The following is a 25,088-nucleotide window of genomic DNA, read 5'->3' as shown; positions in this document are numbered from 1 at the left end:
TATGCAAAAGGAATAATTTCACTTCTTCCGTTTTCAATTTAGATGCCTTATATTTATTTTTCTTGCCTAATTGTTATGGCTAGGACTCCCAGCACTATTTTCAATAGAAATGGGAAGAGAAGGTATTCTTTCCTTCTTCCTCATCTTAAAGAGAAAGCTTTCAGTTTTTCACAATTGAGTATGATGTCAGCTGTGGGATTTTTATGTGTGGACTTTGTTAAGTTTAGGTAATTTCCTTTGATTCCTAGTTGTTGAGTGTTTTTTTTAATCATAAAAGGGTGTTGAGTTTTGTATGGTTTTTGTCTTTCACTGTGGCATATTACATTGATTGATGTTTTTATATTGAAGCATTCTTACCTTCCAGGAATAAATCCCATGTGGTTGTAGTGTATAATCCTTTTATTGTGATGTTGAATTCTGTTTGCTAGTGCTTGGTTGAGAATTTTTATACCAATGTTTCATCAGGGATACTGGTCTGTAATTTTCTTGTACTATCTTTGTCTAATTTTTGGTGTCAGGGTCCTGCTGGCATCATAAAATGAGTCTGGAAGTCTTCCTCTTCATCAATATTTGGAAAGATTTTGAAAAGAATTTGTATTTGTTCTTTAAGTATTTGGTAGAATTCTCCATTGAAGCCATCTGGTTGTGGGCTTTTCTTTGTTGGAAGGTTTTTGGTTACTGATTCGATTTCCTGACTGCTTATAGGTTATGTCCAGAATTTTTGTTTCTTTATAACTCAGTCTTAGTAGGATATATGTTTGTAGAAATCTATCCATTTCTTCTAGGTTATCCAATTGGTTGGTGTGTAATTATTCACAATGGCCTCCTATGATCTTTTTTGTTTCTGTAGCATCACTTGAAATGTCTCTTTCTAATTTTTAAAATATGAGTCTTCTCTCATTTTTTACTTACTGTAACTAAGGGTAGTCAATTTTGTTGATCTTTTAAAAAAACTGAAATTCTGTTAATATTTTAACCAAAGTTCTTTTTTCCTTTTTCTATTTTCTATTTCATTTATTTCTGCTTTAATCTTTCTATTAAATGTTGGTTTAATTTGTTCTTTCAGTTTCCTGAGGTACAAAATCATATAGCTGATGAGCTCTTTCGTTGTTTTTCATATGGGTGTTTATTATTACAAGCTTTCCTCTTAGAATTGCTTTGCCTGAATCCCATGAGTTTTGGCATATTATGGTTTTATTTTCATTTGTCTCAATATATTTTCTGACTACCCTTGTGATTTCTTCTTTGAACCATTGGTTGTTCAAGATTGTGTTATTCAGTTTCCACATATTTGTGACTTTTTCACTTTTCGTTTTACTATTGATTTCTAGCTTCATTCCATTATTTATAGTCAGAAAAGATATTTGATATGATTTTCATATTTTTAATCTTGTTAAGACTTCTTTTGTGGCTTTAAATGTGATCTATCTTAGAGAATGTTCTATATAACATAGAGACAGAGAAAGAGACAGAGATAGGTATCTGTTAGATCCCATTGGTCTATATTGTTGTTCAAGTCCTCTATTACTTATGGATCTCTCTGGTTAATCTATTCATTATTGAAAGTGGAGCATTGAAATATCCTACTTTAATTGTGTTTCTGTCTATTTCTACTTTCAATTATGTCAATGTTTGCTTTATGTATTTGAATACACTGCTGGTAGATGCGCATGTATTTATAGTTTTTATACCTTCCTAGTGAGTAGATCGTTTATCATTATATAAGGTCCTTCTTTGTTTTATGACAGTTTTTGACTTGAAGTCTATCTTATTTGATGTAATCATGGCCATATTCACTCTTTTAGTTACTATTTGCATGGAATATCTTTTTCCCTCCTTTTACTTCCAGCCTATTTATGTCCAGAGTGAATCTTTTGTAGACAGTGTATAGTTGGATCTTGTTTTTTAATCCATTCAGCCATGAATGGATTAAATATTTTGATTATATATTTTGGATTATATATTTTGATTGGGGAGTTTAATCCATTTACATTTAATTATTTACTAATAGAGAAGGACTTGTTACTATTTTGTTAACTGGTTTCCGTATATCTTGTAGTTTTGTTGCTCTTTTATTCTGTTGGCACTCTCCTTTGTATTTTGTTGACGTTTGTAGTTACATAGTAATATGGTTTGGCTGTGTCCCCCACTCAAATCTCATCTTCAGTTTTAGCTCCCATAGTTCCCACGTGTCGTGAGAGGGACCCAATGGGAGGTCATTGAATCATGGTGGTGGATCTGTCCCTTGCTGTTCTCATGATAGTGAATAAGTCCCATGAGATCTGATGGTTTTATAAAGGGGAGTTCCCCTGCACATGCTGTCTTTGCCTGCCGCCATGTAAGACATGATTTTGCTCCTCATTCACCTTCCACCGTGATTGTGAGGCCTCCCCACCCATGTGGAACTGTGAGTTAATTAAACCTCCTTCCTTTATAAATTGCCCATTCTTTGGTATGCCTTTATTAATTAGCAGCATGAGAACAGACTAATACACAGACTTTGATTCCTTTTCATTTCTCCTGTGCATCTTTTGTAGGTATTTTCTTTGTGCTTACCATGAGGATTACATAAAAATCTTATAACAATCTCTTTTAAATTGATAACAATTTAACTTCAGTAACATACAAAAGCTGTTTTCCTTTGCATTTCACCCTATACACATCATATTTTGATGTCACAAAGTACGTATTTTCATACTTTGTATTTATTCACAGTTTTATACTTATATTTTTATGCTTTTATTTTTTAAATTCTCTAGCAGAATTAAAAATTATTCACACACTATTGTAAACATATTATATTCCAGGATTATGTATTTGTCTATATAGTTACTCCATCAGAGAGTAACTTTATATATTCATATGCTTTCATGTTGCTAACTAGTGTCCTTTCCTTTCAACTCGACGGACTTCCTTTACCAATTCTTGTAATGCAGGTCTAGAGATGATCAACTTCATCAGCTTTTATTTATCTAGCTAGGTCTTTATTTCTCCTTTATTTTAAAAATTTATTTACTTTTAATTGATAAATAATAATTGTTTATATTTATGGGGTACAGTGTGATTTTTAATCTATGTATGCATTGTCAAAATATTCAGTCAAGCTAATTAATGTATATATATTACCTCACTAACTTTTTTTGTGGTGAGATTATTAAAATTATATTCTTTAAGCAATTATGGGATATACAACACATTGTTATTAACTATGGTCACCATGCAGGGCACTGAAACTTATTCCTCCAGTTTAACTGAAACTTGGCACCCTTTAACCAATGTCTCCTCTTTTCCTATCTCTCCTCTACTCCTCAGCTTCTGGTTGCCACCTTTCTATTATGTTTCTATGAGATCAACTGTTTTAGATTCCACATATAAGTGAGAACATACAGTATTTGTCTCTTTGTGCTGTCTTATTTTACTTAGCATAATGTCCTCCAGTTCCACCCATGATGTCACAAATCACAGAATTTTCTTCTTTTTAAAGGCTGTGTATTGTTACATATATATGTAATATAAATATATGTGTTTTATATACATATATATATATGTATATAAAAAACAATTTATCCAAGTATCTGTTGATTGCCACTTAGGGTAATTCTATATCTTGACTATACTTTTTTTTTTTTCTTTTGGTGTCAGGGCCTGGTGCCATCGCCCAGGCTGGAATGCAGTGATATCATCATGGCCTCCTGCAACCTTCAATCCCTGGGCTCAGGCAATCCTCCTGACTCAGCCTCCTGAGTAGCTGAAATTACAGGCACATGCCACCATACCTGGCTAAACTTTAAAACATTTTTTGTAGTGACAGGGTCTTGCAGTGTTGCCCAGGCTGGTCTCAAACTCCTGGCTTCAAGAGATCTCCCTGCTCAACCTCCCAAAGTGCTAGGATTACAGGTGTGAGCCACTGTGCCCTGCTGTGGGGATAGTTGGCTCATACAGCCCTGCTGTGGCATTCATAATAATGTTGAAATGAACATAGAAGTGCAGATGTCTTTTGATGTACTGATTTCAATTTTTTTGGATAGTACTCAGAAGTGGGGATGGTTGGATCCCACGGTAGTTCTATTTTTAGTTTTTTGGGGAACCTTCAACATATTTTCCAAAATGGCTGTACTAATTTACATTTTCACCAACAATACACAAGGGTTCATTCATCTTTTTTTGTCATAGCCATTCTAACAAGTGTGAGGTGATACCTCACTGTAGATTTTACTTTGCATTTCTCATATGGTTAGCGATATTGAGCATTTTTTCATATGTATGTTGGTCATTCGTATCTCTCTTTTTTTTGCAAAATGTCTGTTCACATTCTTTGCCCACTTTTTAATTCAGTTATTTAGTTTTTTACTATTGAGTTTCAGTTTCTTACATATTTTGGTTATTAGCCTTTTATCAGCTATATGGTTTGCAGATATTTTCTAACAAATCCATGGATTGTCTCTTCACTCTGTTCATTGTTTTCTTTGCTGTGCAGGAGCTATTTAGTTTAATGCATTCCTATTTATGAATTTTTGTATGTGTTAATTTAAACAAGGAGGTGAAAGATCTGTACACTGAAAACTAGCATTGCTGAAAAATTGGAAAGGGCACACAAAAATGGAAAGATGTTTCATGTTCATGGATTAAAATAATTAATATTGTTAAAATGTCCGTACTACCCAAAGTGATCCTACACATTTAATGCAATTTTTATCAAAATTCCAATGTCTTTTTTCAAAGAAATAGAAAAAACAATTCTTAAATTACTGTGGAACCAGAAAAGAATCCAAATCTTGAGCAAAAAGAACAAAGGTGGAGGCGTCACACTCCCTGATTTCGAAATGTAAAGCTATTGTAGTCAATAGCTTTGACTACAGCATGGTACTGGCTAAAAAACAGACATATCAACCAATGGAACAGTACAGAAAGCCCAGAAATAAACCCAAGTGTTTATGGTCAATTGATTTTTGACAAAGGTATCAAGAACACACAATGGGGAAAGAACAGTCTCTTCAGTAAATGATGTTGGTAAAGTTTGATATCCACATATGGAAGAATGAAATTGGGGCCTTATCTCAGGCCATATACAAAAATCTACTTAAAATGGTTTTTAAAAAGTTAAATGTAAGGCCTGCAACTATAAAGCTACTAGAAGAAAACATAGAGGGAAGCTCTATGACATTGGCCTCGGCATTGATTTATTGAATGAGTCGACTTCACTTTTGAAATATAGTTTTGCCAGATGAAGCAGTAGTCCCCACCCTTTGTGGCACCAGGGACCAGTTTTGTGGAAGACAATTTTTCCACGGACCAGTGGGGCAGGGATGGTTTCGGGATAAAACTGTTCCACCTCAGATCATCAGACATTAGATTCCCATAAGGAGTGCACAATCTAGATCCCATGCATGCACAGTTCACAATAGGGTTTGCGCTCCTAAGAGAATCTAACGTGGCCACTCATGTGATGTGAGGCAGAGCTCGGGCAGTAATGCTTGTTCACTTACCACTCACCTCTTGCTGTGCAGCTTGGTTCCTAACAAGCCACGGATTGGTACTGGTCTGTGGCCCAGGGTTTGGGAACCCCTGAGATAAACTATTCTTGGTTGGAAGTTTTTAAGTATCCTTGATTGGCAGGTGGCATTTTTTTTCTCCGTTTTTAGCACTTTGAATATGTCATTCCACCCTCTTCTGGCTTGCAAAGTTTTTACTGAGAAACCTACTGATAATATTGTAAGACTCCCTTGCAAGTGATGAATCAATTTCTCTTGCTGTTTTCAAGTTTCTTTCTTTGTCTTTGACTATTGATAGCTTGATTTTAATGAATTGTGGTATGGTCCTCTTTGGGTTTATTCTAGTTGGAGTCCTTTGAGCTTTTAAAATTTTGTATGTCTATTTCCTTCCTCCAATTTGGAGAATTGTCAGACATTATTTCTCCAGATCAACTCTCTGCCCCTTTCTCTCTTCTCCTTCTCTGATCCCCATAATGCATATTTTCATCCCCTTGGCATTGTCCCATAAAGTCCTTAAGGCTGTGTTCAATTTTTGAATTTTTTTTTATTCCTTTACTCAATAATTTCAACTGACCTGTCTTTTAGTTCACTGATTATTTCTTCTTCTTCTTAATACAGCCTGCTGTTGAACTCCTCCAGTGAACTTTTTAGTTCGGTTATTTTATTTTTCAGCTTCAGAACTTCTGTTTTTTATAGTTTCTGTCTCTTTATTGATATGATTCTATTCATGCATAGTTTTGCTGATTTTGTTTAGCTGTCTTTCTGAGTATTCTCTTGTAGTGCACTGAACTTTAATTTTTTTGTCTTTTCTGGCCATAGATTTCCATTTATTGTTATTTCTCTCTAGATGTTTATTTTGTTCCTTTAATTGGGCCATGTTTCCCTGTTTCTTCATGTACCTTGTTATTTTTTAATGTAATTTGTGCATTTGAAAAAATAGCCACCTCTTCCAGCCTTTACGGACTGGCTTCTTACAGTGTAATAACATGTCAGTCAGCTCAGCTAGAGATTCTTGGGGCCTCTCAACCCTTTTCTGGATATCCATCTTCCCTGGGCTTGTTGGTGTATTTTCCAATTAGAAGGTTTGCTGATTTCTTCTTTATGAGCTTGTAATCTCATGCTCTCTCTTGCATCTGTCTATGGTACTGCAGATTTTCTGGCACTGCGGCCAGCTTCTGAGCTCTCTTGTTTTCTAAAGCCTTCAGTCATCCATAGTATTTCAGTTTTGTCTGTATTCCTGGTCAACTGAGACAGAAATCAGTCCCTGAACAAGCCTCCCCACAAATCCAGAACATTGCATGTACTTTTTACTCATTTCCTCCCGAGGGATAAGCAGTGAGCTGGGTGCTTTCTTTTGATTGCACTGAGCTGTGCTGGCCTTTGCCTGTGGCACTGGCAGATCTCTGCTGTTGCAACCAGCCTCTGAGCTCCTTTTTTCTCAGTGGCTCCCAGGCATTCAAAGTGTGCCAGTTTCCCATCAGTGCTCCCAGTCAGTCGAGACATAAACTAGTCCCTCAGGCAGCCCCCCTGAAAAGCTGGAATGTTAGATGTACATTCCATTCTTCTCTTTTCTTCCCAAGGGAAAAGCCATGAATTGGGCTTTTCTCCTGCAGACACTGAGCGATACTGGGTTAGGGGAAGGGCTGTCACAGTTGAGGTGAAATGGCTTTTCTTACCCATTTCAGCATGGCCATTCTTGGCATTAAGCTTGCCTATGGTCCTGTGCCTTCTTAACTGGTTTCTGGAGTTCTCATAAAAGCTTCTGGATTACAAATTGCTGTTAAGTTGATGTCTTTGTGGGGAAACTGAGGTGCGGGGCTTCCTTTTCTGCTATCTAGTCAACATCACTTCTTCATGACAAGGAGTCTTAAAATTGAGATAGCAATTTTAGGATCTTGTCTCTTCACTGAATTTTATGTGTTGTGTACCTGAGGAGTTTTAGTAAATGGATTTATTGAAAACTCAAAAAATAAAGAGAGAAAAAGAAATGTGGGGAAAAGATAAAATTACAGAGTGTTTTAAGAAGTTTAATTTGTTATTGCAAAACCAAATAATTTTAATATTTAGCTAAAGGCAATAGGGGCTAATTTAGTTAATTATGGCTCATCAATTCTGTGGAGTACCAGGCAGCCATTAAAAAATAGTTGAAATTCTGCTAAGAGGGTTGATTTTAAGTGTTTTTACCACAAAGGAAAAAAAAAGATAAATGGTAATTATGTGAACTGATAGATATGTTAATTAGCTTGCTTGTGATTATTTCACTATAGATATGTATATCAGATCATCAGTTGTATACCATACACACACACAATGTTTACTTGTTTGTTCCTCAGTAAAGCTGAAAAATTACAGGAAAATATATGGCTAACAAAACAAATCTATGTCTCTCCCTCTGAAACTCCACTAAAAAAAAGTATTACTTCACTGTGACAAAGACGAGAGAAGCACTGGCCGCTGATGACAGTTTTCAGTAGACACTTTGGGGACTACAGTGTTTTGTTTTTTGTTTTTTTTAAGACGGAGTCTTGCTCTGTTGCCCAGGCTGGAGTGCACTGGCATGATCTCGGCTCACTGCAACCTCCATCTCCCAGGTTCAAATTATCCTCCTGCCTCAGCTTCCCGAGTAGCTGGGCTTATAGGTGCCCGCCACCACGCCTGGCTAATTTTTATATATTCAGTAGAGACAAGGTTTTGCCATGTTGACCAGGCTGGTCTCAAAACTCCTCACCTCAAGTAATCCACCCGCCTCAGCCTCCCAAAGTGCTAGGATTACAGGCATGAGTCACTGTGCCCAGCCTGCGGTGTATTTAGATTGTGATAAATACCTAGTAAAGCAGAAGAAGCTGAAACTTGACTGCTGGGTGAAAGAGGCCCAGCAGAAGACGCCAGATCCTAGGACACTCAGGAATTTGGGGCACATGTTTGTTTGCACATGACCGTGGAACGAGCTGATGATGAAGGAATGGCTGAATGCCTGCATGTGAAACAGTAAGATCTCCATACCCCTGCCTGCCCACCACAACCAGACGTCTGCACTGCCACCCCCTGCAGTGGCAGAACTAAGAGGCTCTGACTTCAGGACATCAGGCACAACCGAGTCTGCACCGACACAGGGATAAGCGAAAACCCACATGCCACAGGAGAGCTTCAAGGCCCTCTCACCAGAGTACTCGGGAAGGCCTAGTTTCCCTCAGGCAGGAGCTGGGCTTCCCCTGTGCAGAAGATGGCCGAGCTAGCAGACAATCCTGCAGGTATGAATATCTGGGGATCTCTCAGCTACTGCATTTCTGCCCAGATCCCCACTGGGAATCCCATTACTGTGTGAACAGACTCTAGACACAGAAACATACATATTATAAACAATCAGTCACGAATTTGAGGAAGACTCAAAATATGATAAGCAGAGGCCAAGACAGAGAGCAGAAAGGATGCTGGAGGAAAGTGCGATGCATATGGCTGAAGAAAATGGAAATTAAAATGTGGTCTTGAAAAAGATATAAAGCATAAAGCATAGCTTCTGAGAGGAAAGAGAAGCTATGGTATCCAGGAAACAAGACCATGATGCTATTTTTAAAATACATAACAAGAAGGGGCTCTTGGAAATTAAAAACAAAAAACAAAAAAAAAACAGTAACTAATTTAAAAATTCATGAGTCTTACAATAGAGAAAATTTCCAAGAAGGGGGGGAAATCAGAAAAAATTTAGGCAAGAGTACTCAAGAAAAAAATAGACAATTGAATTAGAATCCTCAGTGTTCAATTAATTGAAATCCCAGAGAGAAAGAAACAGAGGAAAGAAAAAGTTGAAAAGAATAACACTAAAAAATTCTGCAGAATTAAGGATATTCAGATTGCAGGGGTCAGTGAATGCCCCAGACAATGAATGAAAAGAGCCCCACCCAGCACTTGCCATCATGAAACTTCCCAGCAGGAAGGACTAAGAAGCCCCTGAGCCTGCAGAGGAAAAGCAGATACTATGCAGAAGATTGAGCCCCACTCTGGATCTGGGTGTCTCAGCTGAACAGTTCCAAACTAGGAGACAGTGGAGTAATGGCTTAGCATTTTGAGGGACAATTCTTTTCATCCTAGGTTCCTGTAGGCATCTATACTGACTGTCCAGTATAGTAGAATAAAAACATTCTTACATTTTGAAGGTCTCAAAAATCTTCCTCATACGCATCTTGTGTCAGAAAGTTGCTGGAAACTGGGAACCACTAAGATGCAGTGAATTAAAAAAAAAAAAAAAAAAAAAAGGCGGGGCCGGGCACAGTGGCTCATACCTGTAATCCCAGCAATTCGGGAGGCCGAGGCAGGTGCATCACTGGAGCAGGAGTTCAAGACCAGTCTGGCCAACATGGCAAAACCCCATCTCCACTAAAAATACAAAAATTAGCCCGGCGTGGTGGTAGTGCCTGTAGTCCCAGCTACTCAGGAGGCTGAGGCAGGAGAATCACTGGAACCCGAGATCGCGCCACTGCGCTTCAGCCTGGGCGACAGAGTGAGACTCTGTCTCAAAAAAAACAAGCAACAACAACAACCAAAAAAACCCCACACAAAACAGGTGGAATATCCATAAGGATCAGAACTGAATAGAGGGAATGGGAATTTCCAGGAAATGCAATTAAGGAAAAAAGCTAGAAAACAAATCAGTTATCAGGTTCAGGGAAAACAAAAAGGTAATTTAGAAATTGTAATTATGATATACATTATACATCTCAGGAGGAGAAAATTCCTGCTGAAGAAAACTTATATTTTTCATAATTTTGATATCTACTATAACTAAATATGTATAACTAAATAGTAAATATTAATTTAAATCTTTTGCTATAATTTTTTGGAAAATGGAGAGGAAAAGTATGAGTCTGTGTGTGTGTGTGTGTGTGTGTGTGTGTATGTCTCTCTGCGTGTGTGTGTGTGTGTGTGTCTTAAAGAACCAAATCCTCATCTTCTGGAGTAGATGCCAATACCTAACATGGAAAAATCAAGAAACAGTACAATAAGCTTCTTATTTAGAAAAACGGAATAAATGCCAAAAAAAAAATGTGAAATGCTTACTGCTGGAGAGGGGGTGGTGGACAAGAAATTGCTGGTTTTGACTCAGCTTTATGGGGTTATTTACTTTCTGTTATGTCCATGTTTTATGTAAAATATATTACAGAATTTTAGAGGTATAGGAGGTGGTTATAATATACTATAACAGAAGGAAAGAAAAAATTATTTTTAGAAGAAAAAATAGTCTAGAAAAACATGCCAATTGTTAGTAGTTTGAGTATTAATAAAGTGATTATGTTCTTCCTTTTACATATATTTTTTAACTTTTTTGCAATAAATGTGTACTGCTGATAAAAATTAAAAGGAGACTTTTTACACACACACACACTCTCTCTCTCTCTCTGCCTCTCATTGTCTCTCTCCCCCTTTCTCTCTCCCATATACGTGGTACACATGGTGCAAGCATGAGTTAATAAACCAGAGAGCACCAAGGTCAGAGTTGAAGTGGCAGAGGCAGGGTGTTGCAGGCACCATTCCTATGATGAGCCCTTGGAAGGGCAGGAAGTACTTGGACTGGAGGTACAGACTTGGCTCTGAGCTACTAGAGAGCAGGACAGCTCTTGTCATATGATAGTCACCATGTTCATTCTTTTTTTTTTTTTTCTGAGACACAGGCTTGCTACATCACCCAGGCTGGAGGGCAGTGGCGTGATCTCGGCTCACTGCAACCTCCACCTCCTGGGTTCAAGTGATTCTCCTGCCTCAGCCTCCTGAGTAGCTGAGACTACAAGTGTCCACCACCATGCCTGGCCCGTTCTTTGCACATACTCTGCACTGCTCTATACACAATGTTCTTTAATCAATGAATTTTAATCAATGAGAGTGAACCAATAAAAACTTTTGCCCTAATGAGGAGGAGAGGAGAGTAGGATTATGTAGTCCTTCAGAAACAAAGAAATGGAATCAGTGAATTCAATTTTACAGACAAAACAGATTTCACATTCAGCAATTAGACCTGCCCAGTATTCATGAGCTGCCTTTAGAAGCTGTGTGTCTTTCACTGTTGAAAGCTGTGAGCAGGAGCTGGATTTCTGCTGTGGTTGGGGGCTAATGTCCCATACACTGATCTAATAACCCATATACTAAGAAACTTCATTGCGATTCTGGATCAAGATGTGTCCACCTGTGGACCATTAGATAGTCTTGGCTGCAGCTGCTCTGGAACGTGAACATGCAGTCAGGGAAACAAACCTAAGTCAGAGCAGGGTGAGGTCTGAGCTGCCCCCATCAGCTCTTCCTCTGTGTGATCACAATTCACGGCAGCCCATCCTGTTCCAGAAGGAATTGTTCTCCTTACATTTAATGAAGGACTATGGGTCTCATTCTCTTGTGTGACAGGGAAGTTTACCAACTCTCCAGACTTGCCTGGAGTCCCTAGAAAATATGAGCTCCCTGCTCATAGGGGTCTCTGGGGTGTCTATGAGCAACACTGTGCCACCTCCAGGCCACTCCTTGGACATCTGCTGGTCTCTCGCCTCATGGCCTCCCCTGCCTGTGTGGGAGGACCTGGAAAGGGAACTGGCCATCTAACAACCCTCCTGGAGCACCACCTTCCGGTGCAGGTCCCTGCCCCAGCACAATCACCCTGATACTGCCTGTCTTTCCTTCTTTGTACTTCATAGGTATCTCTTGGGTCACAGATTGATTTACAGAAGAAGAAGCGGCGAGCGCCAGCTCCCCCTCCACCACAGCCACCACCACCGAGTCCCCTGATCCCCAACCGCACTGAGGATAAGGAGGAGAACAGGAAGAGCACGATGGGTGAGTGAGGCTCGGCCTGCCGTCTGCATGCGGGGATGCTTGCTCTGTCCTGGAATGTCAGCTCTGATGTGAACTCCTGCAGTGGCCTCATCCATAATGACATTAACCCAAAAAATATTAATGCTAAAGAAAGAAGGGCTGGAAAGAAATAATTGCAAGTTCACTTCATATCTTACTAGCAGTATTTGGTGGGCATTATGTGAGCATTTAGGAGGCGGGGGACGGTGGAAGGGGAGAAACGGCTGCAGGAGCCGGGAGAGGGTGAAAATGGAAAGCCTGTGAGTGTGAGTGTGCGATGTGTGTCTCTGATGGCAAAAGGAGAAGTTCCTAGGGTGACATCGTGGAAACTGCTTTGAAGGACATTTGGCATTTCAAAGAGATCTTAGGCCACAGGTGATGTATAGACAAGTTGACATCAGCTCAGTAATTTTTGGACCATCCTGTTTGAAATTGATCTCCACTTATATTACCTGGTACACATTTAGCAAAGACCCTGATTTTCTTTGAGGAAAAGAGAGCCCAGAGGAAAGAAGATGGAATTATACTATCTGTGAGCAGAAAGAGACCTATTAGATCATCATAGCCCACCCCTCGTGCTACAGGCGAGGTGGAGAGAAGCTGAATGATGGCGCTGTCCAGGTCCAGGGGAGTCAAGGGTTCATTTTCTTTTTAAATCATTCAGCATTTGTTATTTCACTTATGTTGGAACAGAAATGGCTCTTCCATAGAGTGGTTGGAAAATGGCAGCCTAGGAGTCACACCTTCCTGAGCTGAGAGCCCTGAGAATGGCGTGTGTCAGCGCTCACGACGAAGCCACCAGCACTCACAGGCCACTCACCATGCCCTTTAACCCACCCAGGCAGCCCCACGTTTTGCCTTTGCCCTAAGGTCTGCAGCTGTAGGAGGAAAAGTCCTTCTGAGATAAGTGGCTGCCTTGGCAGTTTCTGGACCTTTAGTGAGAGCTCCGTGGCAGTTTGTCAGCGTCTTTCCCCTTAGTCAGTTCCTCGCTTTTAATGTGTTAGCATTTCAGCCTGGGAGTCAGTTACCTTAAGAAGCAATAACCTGTATTCCATGTCAGCTCATCCTCTTTCTCAAAGGACTGAAAGAAAACATTATCAGTGGATCATTAAAATAAACCTGATTTTCTCCTGTTTCGTGAAGAGCCCCCCATTCTCCCTTCCAAGCTCTCTCCCCATTTTTCGTAAATGGACAAAAGCCCCTGGTTTAAATTTTAAGTGGCATCCACTGTAAATGGCTGTATGTGGTTGGGTCATGCCAATCCCTAGGCCAGTCACTTCAACCCGGGGCAGGACCCCCTGATTCCGCCCTGGAGGCCTGAGTCCTTCTGTCCCATGTGCTTGGGACAACATCCCCACCCTCTCTACAACTCAGGACATTCTTCAAAACAAACTTGGAGAACTATTACTCTAAACAACCAAAGGGGTTGAAAAGTATAAATGGACTCAGGAGATAAGCTAAATAAATGCTTAATCTAGCCAGAATAGGTCAGTGGCTCTAGAAAAGCAACAAGAGTAGGCTAAAAACAGATCTGTGAACCTGAAAAAGACTAACATTAATAAAAGGAGTTCCTTTAAACTTGACAAAGCTCTGTCGAGGGTGTTGAAGAATAGTTTTCAAGCCCAGCATTTATGTAGTTGTGTCTGTTAAAAAGAAATTGCAACCAGGCACATCTTTCCAAACTGCTCCAATGATAGAACACTACGTATGTAAAATGTTAAAGTGTGAGTGTGGTTGGATGTGGTTGGTGCCAGATGAGAATGGATTAGGTGCTGGATATGACTGGATCTGGTGTTAGGTGTGGCTAGATCTGGTGTTGAGTGTGGCTGGATCTGGTGCCCAGTGAGGTTGGATTTGGTGCCTAGTGAGTGAAGGCTTGGTTTAACCTGCTGAAGTAACTCCCTGTTGATTCCATATAGGTGGTGGACGGCAGGTGCCACAAAAGCCTCCCAGAGGCACTGCTCGGGGTCCACCCCAGTTAGTGCTTCCCCCACCCCCGCCCTACCCTCCTCCCGACACAGACGTGGTGGAGCCTCTCAGCTTTCCCGGGGAAGGCGCTGGTTCCGAGGCCTCAGACCCGATACCCAAACGTATGTTCCTCTTGCTTCATTCTGACTGTGTTAACTGTTCATCTCTCTGGGCACTGCGATGTCAGGGCTGGGTTTCCAGATTTTCCATTCTTGTCTTTGGATGTGTGTGCCTTTCCTTCTCAGCTCTTGTTTCCCAATGCTGAATGCAGTGTGTCTGACTTCACAGAGAACACACTCTGGAGAATTTAACCAGGTAATCATGCCTATCTGTGGTCAGACTTCAGCTAAACACACACCTTGTGGTTGTAGAGATGTCAGCTAGGAGCCAGTGTTCTCATATTAGAATGAACCTCGGAGTGTCTGTAGAGAGAGACAGCTGTCCGGCACAGCCGTCGTGTGATCTGGATGGTGGGCTGACTCAGGCAGGCTGTGGGCACACCTGCAGAGGTCGCACTCGAGAGCTGGGAGGACGTCCTTCGTAAGTTAGCCGTGGAACTCTGTGGCCAGCGGCCAAGCATGAGTACTGCTTCTCTATGGAAAAGGAAACTGAGGTACGAGAAGGGGAAGCAGCTCACTTTGAGTGTACTAATAAGCCAGAATTGAAGTCCTGCTTTGCTTCTGTTTCCTGGCACACCCTGTTTGAGATGGGGCTCTCTTTGTTTCCTGGGGTTCTTTTGGACTTGAGTAAGTAGAGATAGCATTCCCACCTCCGGACAGGCATAGTTTTATACACTTACTCTCTACACTCCATGGCATTATGGGCACGTCGGGCCTGCGCTTGGACCGCTTCAGTATGTCTCAGCTGGGCGGCGACACTTCTGATAAAGCAAGTGCCATCCTGGGCTGTGTACACGGAGCAGCGCAATATCACTGTGCATGCGGCCAGGAGCCCTGCTGGTGCCCACATGAGTGTGCACAGCCCTCTAGTTAGGAAGTTCATACTTTTCTGCCACTGGACTGCTTTATCTTTTTCTGTCTTCTTTGGAAGTGTTGACTAGCTGCCTGCCAGCTTCTGGGTAAAGAAGATAATTGTTGGATTACTTATTGACTTTCTCTAGGCAAAATAATCCTGATTCATTTTATCTTTCTTCACAAGTACTTCTTTTCCACCCTTAAAATACGTTTGATCATCTTGACATTAGACATGCTTCCGAATGCAAATGAATTTTTTAGGGCATTCAAAAAGGAAGGGTTAGGCTTATCAATCAGAAAGACGGCAGCCGTGGCGTGGATGCCTCCAGAGCCATTTCATCTCTGAAGACAGTGGGTTTTAAGCCCCACACACCAAGGCCATGAGAGTCGGTGCTCTCTCCTGTGGCCACTGTGCTCACCTACAGAATTTCCTTCCTGCAGGAAAAAGTGAGGGAAAGATAGCTGGATGAAAGCTATAAAGCCAAGTACAGCCTGTTGGCAGTCACGGAACAGGCCCAGCACCAGTGGCTCTGTGGCAGCCTGCACAGGATGGGAGAGCTGGGTGCAAACTTGCAGACCCTCGCTTTCTCCTGGGCTCCCTGTGTGTTGGGGGCACTCACTGTTCAGGTGCAGCATCTGCTGGGGCAATGGGCAGACAAGATGTGGGAGGGGTACTTACCAAGGCGGCATCAGGCTTCCTCCTGCATCTCTGCAGAGCAGTGGAACCTCCCCACCTGCTGCCCTTAGACCTTTGGACAGGTCTGAGCCGGAAGGAGAGCGAAGTGGCAGAGAGAAAACCAGACTCACCTTCGTCTTGCCTTGTGGCTCCATTTCCTCCTTGTGCCCTCTTGCCAACTCCATACCAGTTCATTCCCCCAGGTACAGGCACCTGGGACTTCCTTTGCCCTCAGCGTCATAATTCACCTTCTCCCTCTCTTCCCCTCTCATGCCCACAGCAATGGAGTTGGGGGAAGAGGAGGTTGGGATGGGGAGGCCCCAGGAGGTGTTAGATGGAGTGCACTGATTTCAACTCCACCTCCCCTTCAGACCAGGCAAGCGCCTTGCCCTTCTTGGGACTCAGAGTCTCCCCTCCCTCTCCTGCCCCGCTCCCGCCCCGCGCTCCTGGCTGCCAGCGCACCACATGTTCAAGCATCTCGGAGCTTTTATGTTGCTAATTAGCAGAACCAGCCTGCCCATTGTTTATGGCTTTACAAACTAGGATTCGCCGCCTAAGCAGGCAGAATGCAACTTGCCTTCAGGACTTAAAAAAGTTAAGGAAAACGAATCTTTTCTTTTCATTTGTTGTATCATTTTTCATAATGTTGAAATCTGGGTGCTCCTTCCACCCATCCCCAGTGAGGCACAGGCTGTTGGCGCCTGAGTGCTGGGTGTGAATGTGCGTCCCTGTGGGCCATGTTCACCCCTGGGCTCCTGAGCAAACTTCCGGCTATTTTTGGCTGTGTGGAAGCTCAGTGGAGACATTTTAATGCCAGCTACAAGCACTTGCCTATCTCCTCTTGAGTTCAGTTTTAAAACTATGTTCCTCACATAACAAACGCTGTGTTTATAGGGGAACTTACCCTGAGTACAAATGAGGCCCAGCCGGTCCACCAGGCATCTCACAGAAGCTCTCTCACTGCTTCGTAGGGTATGCACAGACACCATGGGGAAACCGAGGCAGGAGGCCTTACCACCATAAGCGGTACAGAGGGGTTTCTCTTTATGGGATCTCGGACTCTCAATCTTTGCTTCATCCATCACCCTGCACTTCTCTTCTGCCACTGCAGGGACTCCCAGGGGACACTGTGGCTTTCACATCCATTGTGATTGCTACAGCAGATGGTATACTCCACTTAGGTTGTTAAAAAGGAGAAATTTTTCTGAAAACCAGTGTCCACTAACCTAAATAAGATTAAAAGATTCAAAAAGCTAATGGATAATGGATTTGTGCGCAGATTTAAGAGGGTGAGGAGAAGACATAAATAAGTCCTATACAACTTCACCCTTTATTTTATCTCTTCAACTCTGAGCCATTCTGTTCCAGCCATTCCCCTGTCTCCTCCCTGACCTCTGTAAGGTCTTGACCCACTCATAGGCCTGATGGCTTTGCTGGGGTCCCAGTAGGCCTACTGCCAGCCTCCCTTCCACAGCCAGCCTCCTGCCAGCCTGCCTGGAACTCAGCCCAAGCACAAAGCCCTCACTCCAATTTTGATGCTGAAACTGTTATTAGTACTTGATATTTGGTCAGGAAAACCACGTTTACCTGGAACAAAGGCCAAATGGAGAAAACTGTGTGCTCAGATGTTCAGTGCCATGTATATGTGGGGCTTCTGAACTCTTTTGAACAAATACATGGTTTGTATCAAGAGTTCAGAAGAGGTGGAGCAACCACCTTCCCCGGGTGTATGTGGCTCTAAGAGGCCACCTCTCGGCAGCCGGCTCTGCAGCTCACCCAGCCCATGTGCAGATTGCTCTGAGCTGCGTGCCTGCTCAAGCCACAGCTGCACAGGGCAAGTTCTCTGTGCACACCCTGTGGCCACCTCAGGTGCCTGTCTCTGGCAAGCCTCTCACTCCCTCCAGTGGGAATTCCTCCCACTGCCCTCTAGGCATTTATCCTTTACTGTACTCACTATACCGTATTACACACACCTGTTATGTGCCTCCTCTACTAGTTTAAGCTATTAATACTTGGAGGCTTAACTGTTTTATTCGTATTTATATCCATCCTTCAGATAGGTGCCTGACACATAGCATAAATTTAATAAAGAAATATACCAGAATTTATCTCACCATGTGAATTATAAGTATCAAATTACAGTGGAATGTGCTATTCTATTCAGCTTCATTAAACATGTTTTCCAGGCTAAAGAGCATCTAGTACCCAGCATTTTAGGTCTGTCTGTAGGACACCCCTCAAGAGTCAACAGTGCATCAAAGACCTGTTGCAGTTATACTTGAGAAAGATATGAAAATCTCCGTGGATTTCAGCATCCAGCCTTGGCACCTTCTCGAGTGGTTTCTTGGTCTGGCCTTGCTGCTGGATGCCTTCAGTTGTGTGTTGGCCTCTCTGAAGTGGCTCTCAGTGATCCCCACCTCCTGTGTTCACCCCCTAGCCTCTTGTAGCCTCTTGCCACGAATGCGGACTGTACTTAGTGACTCCTATCTAAGGAATAGAATATGGCAAAGGTAGTGGGATATCACTTCTTACATCCAAGATTAGGGTTGAAAAGGACTGTGGTCTCCATCTTGGGCACCCTCGCTCACTTGCTCACTCTGAGGAAAGCCAGCCACCACGCTGTGAGCTGCTCTACGGAGACCCACATGGCAAGGAGCTGAGGGAGACTTCAGCCAACGGTCAGCGAGGCGCTGAGGCCCTTTGTCCACTGATCATGAGCCTAGAAACCTGCCAACAGCCACTTGAGTGAAGTTGGGGGCAGATCCTTCCCCAGTAGAGCCTACAGATGAGACCATAGTCCTGATCCACACCTGCACTGTAGCCTGGTGAGAGGCCATGAGTCAGAGGCACCCAGCAAAGCCATGCTTAGATTCTAGACTCACAGAAACTATGGAATAGTCAATGCTTACTGTTTTAAGCCTCTACATTTTAGGATAATTTGTTCTGCAGCAATAGATAACTAAAACAAGTTTCAAGTAAGTGAAACCCATCTCAAACCTACTTCAACAGTTAGGGAATGTCTTATCTCATGGAACAGGAATCCCAGAGTGGAGTAGCATTCAGTATTAGTTGAATCTGAAGCCCAAGTTGTCATCAAGGATCTTAGTTCTTCCTAATTCTTCTCTGTATCATCTTTGGGGTCAGCTTCCCCCTAAGGCTGGGAGCAATGGGTCTGTGGCTGTTCCATGTATCATATCCAGACACTAGAATTTTCATAAGAGGAAGAGAGACTATCTCTTCTAATAGTTTTGTAGGAGAAAGGAAACCTTTCCCAGAAAGCCCCCACTAAAGAGTTCCTCTCATGTTTCATTGACTACAATTGAATAATACACTGACCCAATTCTTTGGCAAGAATGGAATGACCTTAGATGAGCCAGGCCCATCTGGCAGACGGGGATGGGGTCAGCTTTCTCTGAGGTACGTGGAAGTCACTGGTCAATACTGGAGTTCTGTTAACTTGGAAGTATGGGCAACGTATGCTATGTGAACAGCCAGCAGTGCGCACTGCACATGGGTTGCAGCCTTCAGTTTGATTTTAGTCTGGAGCATGTAGGATGTGTGATGAGTAGGTACAGAGAGGATGGTGAATCACTGTTGAAGAGCAAGTGGGTGATTTGGCTCAAAAACAGTAAAGGCCAAGCATCTGAAAGTCAAAAGTCACCAAGGAACCATCCTCCTTGAGGGACGATTTCAGTGCAGAACTGGCCACTTCAAATCTAGCCTCCACCTACACTTCTCATTTTCTGCTTTTCTAGAGCAGAGGAACTATTAGAAATGCTCCTAGCAGTAGAATATGTCTATTCAGTGTTCAGGAACTAAAGCATCTGCTTTCTTGATAATCTTTGTAGTAAGAGGTGTGTTCATCACACGAATCTGAAGAATACTGGATCTCACTTAAAATTACTTCCTGCTGTAGAAAGCATAATCTTGTCTCTTCCAGAGTTAGTTTACAGTGGACAAAGTGCAGCCTTTTTAAAGGCAACATAGGGCAAGTGTGAAGGTGTGTGTGGCCAAAGAACAAACTCGTGCTCCCTGCTGTCACCTTGTATAGAACTGAGATTTCTGTTGCCTGATCCAGGCTGTCCATGTCTTCCTGGCTGTCATGGTCAGGACAACTTGCAGAGTCTGAGTTGATAAATATCACACATATAGGAGAAGGGCTATTAAGCTATGTAACCTCTCAAAGCTGCATGTCACAAAGGGCATCACTAGTAGGGTTTTGGTGTGTGTTTGATGTTTCCCAGCATGGTTTTAAGAACAATGGAAAAATGGCTCCCTGGTCTGTGGTCTTTAATCATGTTTTTTCTTATTAATAAGATTTTGCATTAAACTTCAGATATCTAATCATGTACACAGATGCTTTATGTGCATGTCTAAACCAATACAGTTGTGTGCATACGGATTTTTCATCATAACTTTCGAATCAGCTTGCTTTCTGCCGACATTTGATTTCAGTTGAACCTTCATTGTGAATCACCATAATGGAGCCTATTCCCTTAGTGCATTGAATTGTTTATTTACAAGATTTGCAGTGCTGATTATAATTAGGCTATTAACAAGTTATGAATTATCTATTTTAATTAGCAGACCTTGGAGATTTAAAGATCAATGCATATGGAGCTCAAATTACAGATCCTCAATTTACTTTACATTTTTAAAATGAAAATATTCAGTGACTGTCATTTTCTTACACATTTTTCTACACCAGGCTTAAGCAAATAAATCTTTCCTTGGGCATACATTTACAGGGTAATTGACAAAAGATCAAAAGGCATAAAGGGAAGATAGGTCATTGTCTCCTGTTCTAAGCAACGCCCCCCCAACAAGGGATACTATTTCTAGCTAATTGATTTTAAATTTGTGACCAAGTATCCAATTCTAAAGAACTTTAAGGAAATTCTAAAACAAGGAAATAAAATGAGAGGAATGAACTATCTATTTTGAATTAGAAGAGAGTATCTTGAGTTTGATCAATGCAGAAATAATAATAAGAATGATTTACATTTTAAGCAAGTGATCGAGCAGAGGAACTGCGAATTGCAAATCTAGAAATACTTGTGGCACAGCTTGAAATATTTGGTGGCTACAATCCTATCTCTACACTTGGGGACCAGATGCTCACTAAGGGCTGCTGGCTCGGTGAACAGCCATGTGCTGCTTGAGCAGAGGGCGTGGAACTGGAGAAGGTAGGACGGGAATTTGGCTGATGGCCCTTAGGTTGGGACCAGTCCTCATTAGAGTCCCCTAATGCCTTATTCTCAAATTTGAGCCCAAACTAAGTACTTTTCCTATTTCAAAACGAAGCAGTTAGTTCTAAAGCTTGTGACACAAACACAGTTCTGTGAGTCCTGTTTGTTGTGGGAAACACCCATGAAACACTACAGGTGTGGAGCTCAGAGCAAGCCCTGGGAAGCATTCTTGCCCTTGGCTGGTGTTTATTTGCCACTTTCCTTCCCTGGCAGGAGAGCCAGCCACACAGCTGTTCCTGCTGCCACGGGGCAGGCATGGCATCCAGGAAAACAGGAAGTGGGTCGTGAGCAAATGGGCCTTTTCATAAAATGGAAGGAAATCGTCAACTGTGGGAGCAGAATCTGTCCCTACTCAAAAGTACATTAGAAAAAAACGGAACTGAACTTTTAGCCTGTTATTATTGTACCTTGAAAACCATTAAGTCAACCCAACATAGACTGAAGATTGGATGTAGCTTAGAAGTGAAGTAGTGAGAATCAAAATAGATCTATATATAGCTTTTCAAAAAAACCTTATGAGCCTATTTCTTTTTGCTAATTACTTCTTAGTCTTTTATTTACAAGGTACAATGTCCCTAACTTGAGAGAATTAAAGAACTTAGTGACAACTCAGTGGAACAGAACAGCACTTTGCCAGCTCATAAAAGCAGATCGTTAAAATTTCAGGAATTTTGCATACCAGTGGCTGAACAGATCCACTATTAAAAAGTAAATTATATAGACATACAATTAAATAAATAATATTAAAAACAGAGGTAACAAATACTAAAAACTCATCACTTCCTAATTATTTTAGTACATTTCATTACTATTTCAATGTTCTTGAGGTTGTTTACATGTATCGGATCTGTAGGATTTAATGCTATAGAATAGTAAAAATATATCATAGTGTGCTACTACACATCTCTTCACAGCACCGCATTCAGTGACTGATGTCAATAGCAGGAAATCAACCATCAATAAACTATTTATAGCATAGGAATTAGCAAATGTTACAAATCAGATATTGATTGGTCTTGTTAATTGTCTAGATATAAGACAGTGATTGGGAAATGTAATAATACAGATTAAATAGAAAAGTATGTCATATCTGTAGCCAATACATTGTGAATAGCAGAAAAAATTGAGTTGTACATCCATTTTCCAAAAACCATGATCAATTCAGCCAAGTCATTCATGGGATTGACAAATGAGTAAAATTCCAACATATATCTTTCTGGTTTTATTCTCATCTTACTGTCTGATGCCATCATGTTGAAGTTATACTTGTTTGTTAACGGTAATAATTGACTGGCTACAGATTAAAGAATCTGGGAAAAATTAATGAAAGCATTCTATGAGAATCAACTGGTAATACAGAATTTACAAAAAATAGTATTGTGCATTTTATTATTACTGATAAATTTTGTGCTACTTATCCTTTATATAAGTAAAACTGATTATAACTATTTATACCTTTTTCCTCCAAAGAGCTGGTTACTAACCATTTACCAAAATACCACTGCAAAGTAGTAACAAATATGAATAGAAATGGTGAAAAGAAGTAATATTATTTAGTTAAGAAATCTGAGAACAGATTTCTTTGATTTTCATGAGTGCTCAAGCCCTAAGCTGATGCAAATAATCACAACTGTATTTTGTTTCCTTGAGCTTTAACTAGTAGCATGTACTCAGGTTAGGTATAAAAACCATGTTGAAGAACTTCTCTTTGGGTTTATATAAATTTAAGTCCTTCCCAGAAATAAGGCATAAACATCTTGATTTTTCAACAATGGTTTGAAGTTGTTATTAAATATCATTACCTTCACACCTGTAATCCCAGCACTTTGGGAGGCTGAGGCGGGTGGATCACGAGGTCAGGAGATCGAGACCATCCTGGCCAACATAGTGAAACCCCATCTCTACTAAAAATACAAAAATTAGCCAGGCATGGTGGTGCATGCCTATAATCCCAGCTACTCCGGAGGCAAAGGCAGGAGAATCCCTTGAACCAGGGAGTTGGAGGTTGCAGTGAGCCGAGATCGCGCCACAGCACTCTAGCCTGGCAACAGAGGGAGACTCTGTCTCAAAAAAAAAAAAAAAAAAAAAAAAAAATCATTACCTTGTTTTACTAGTTAAGAAGTAAATAGAGTTTATGAATCAGGCATTCTCTTATGACAATAGTCTTCTAAACTGTTTGTCTCAGGAGGTTTTGGGTGCTGATGTGCACTCAGGCATGGCCCTTTTTTATTTTAATCCCTTTCCCCCAAGGCCTTCAGAGATTTAAAGCTACTCTCATGTAATAGCCCTTTGCACCACAGGTCAGTCTCCCACTAGAGAAAACAGCAGCACTCAAGAGGAGTTTGCTCCACAGGTACTTGGAGTTGATATCCATCTCCAACTCAGTAAATCAACCAGTATTCTCTAAGTTTATATGTGGGGCCTGCCCAGTGTCACCATTATCAAGATGGGATACACTGAAATTGAGGGCATCACAAAGCCATATTGTCTGTTTTCCTCTGGAGTTCTACAAGTAACTTAGACTGTTTTTCAAGAGGTAAGAAATAAATGATTTGCCTACCAGCTGCTTCATGTCTCTGCTTGTAAGGACCTTAGGTTTCATATCAAATCCAAATAATTTTATGTGGCAACCTGAAAGACCAACCATGAGGGAAGTGATGCTTATGATATGGTTCTTACAGGAGGCAGAATCGTATCTGTTGGATCAATAGGCCCTTTCCACAGCTGGCATACAAAAAGACTAAATGGAAAGGAAGAAAACAATAACAATATGCTTTGGCTGATAGAACGCTTGCTATGCAGTGTTAAATCTCCAGGGGCTGGAAGATGAATGATAACGGCAGATATTTATTTCACCACAAGTGTGCGTTCACATTTTGCCATTTATTTTCCCCCGCAGTTTATTGCTGTGCGTCATTCCCTATTCAGGCCAAGCGCTTCTGATGGACGGGCCTCTTCCTGACCTCGGACCTTTTCCCAGTGTCTCTTCTGCCCTGGCTCTGATTTTCCTGTTGTTCTTCCTCCTTTCAGGATAAAAGGGCTCATTGTATACCCAGAATTTACTTCCTTTGGGGTTTACGTATAAATGCATTAATAACAGAGATTTGTTTGATTGAGGTTTATATTTTTTTGAAGAGGTAAATTATATGCAAATTTTAGGTTGATAATATTCACCTGTCTGAAATTCACTGATACTTGGAAATGTTCCTATGAATAACTCTGCTTTATTTTAATTCATTATTAATTCATGTTTTTCTTATTGGATATTCGGTTCCAGAATTTATTGCCCATTTTTCTTAAAACTAGATTGTATTCATAAATTGACCAGTATAGTCAATTTGGATAGAACTGAAACTTTCTGTCTACCTGGTAAAACTAAGTGCCTAAAAACATGAACTATAAATATAGTTACTAGGAACTCACAACTTATATATACTATCCATTCAATGATACATAGGACCCAATGTCTTTGTGTTTTTGAGGTTTTCCTGTTACTGTGTACTTCGCCATTTTACATAGTTCACTAAAAAGAAAGAAGGGGGAGAAGAAGGGTGTTCTATTCATTATTCTGTATTATGATTCTCTTCATTTTTCTGTTCTCTTCATTATTCTATTCATTTCTTCACCCATTTATACACTGAACAGTGACACAGTACTTACTTGATGCTAGGTATTACACCAGTTTTGTGGGCTATAAGAGTGAATAACAAGCACGTGACCTCTGGCCTTGGATTTTACTACCTGTGGCTCCCCAGGCACATGAAAAGAAGTAAAGATGGTTCCATTTGATAAGTACTAGTCCCAAGGGTTGTACATGTGATAAAGATGCCAGAGGTTGTGACCACCATGTCTGTGCAGAGGTGCTGCTGGCTCCTCTTTGAGTGTGAGATCCCTCACA

General features: G+C 41.2%; 1 protein-coding gene across 13 annotated transcripts in view; it reads left to right on the top strand.

The window, feature by feature from the left end:
• The window catches only part of COBL (cordon-bleu WH2 repeat protein), a 299,962-nt gene that overhangs the window by 218,611 nt on the left and 56,263 nt on the right, over positions 1–25,088 (top strand). For 7 of the 13 annotated variants that reach the window (XM_055115957.2, XM_055115956.2, XM_057302878.2 and 4 more), the window contains one exon: positions 12,167–12,305. In XM_055115957.2, coding sequence (XP_054971932.1) covers positions 12,167–12,305 — 139 coding nt within the window. Of the gene's footprint in view, positions 1–12,166; positions 12,306–14,242; positions 14,414–25,088 lie in introns of all 13 variants that reach the window. The other 6 variants (XM_034964106.2, XM_034964115.3, XM_034964108.3 and 3 more) reach the window with 1 other exon arrangement.

Source organism: Pan paniscus, chromosome 6 (assembly GCF_029289425.2).
Source record: "Pan paniscus chromosome 6, NHGRI_mPanPan1-v2.0_pri, whole genome shotgun sequence".
Taxonomy (NCBI): Eukaryota; Metazoa; Chordata; class Mammalia; order Primates; family Hominidae; genus Pan; species Pan paniscus.
Note: the sequence above shows the minus strand (reverse complement) of the source record. Positions and strands in the feature narration are given on the sequence as shown.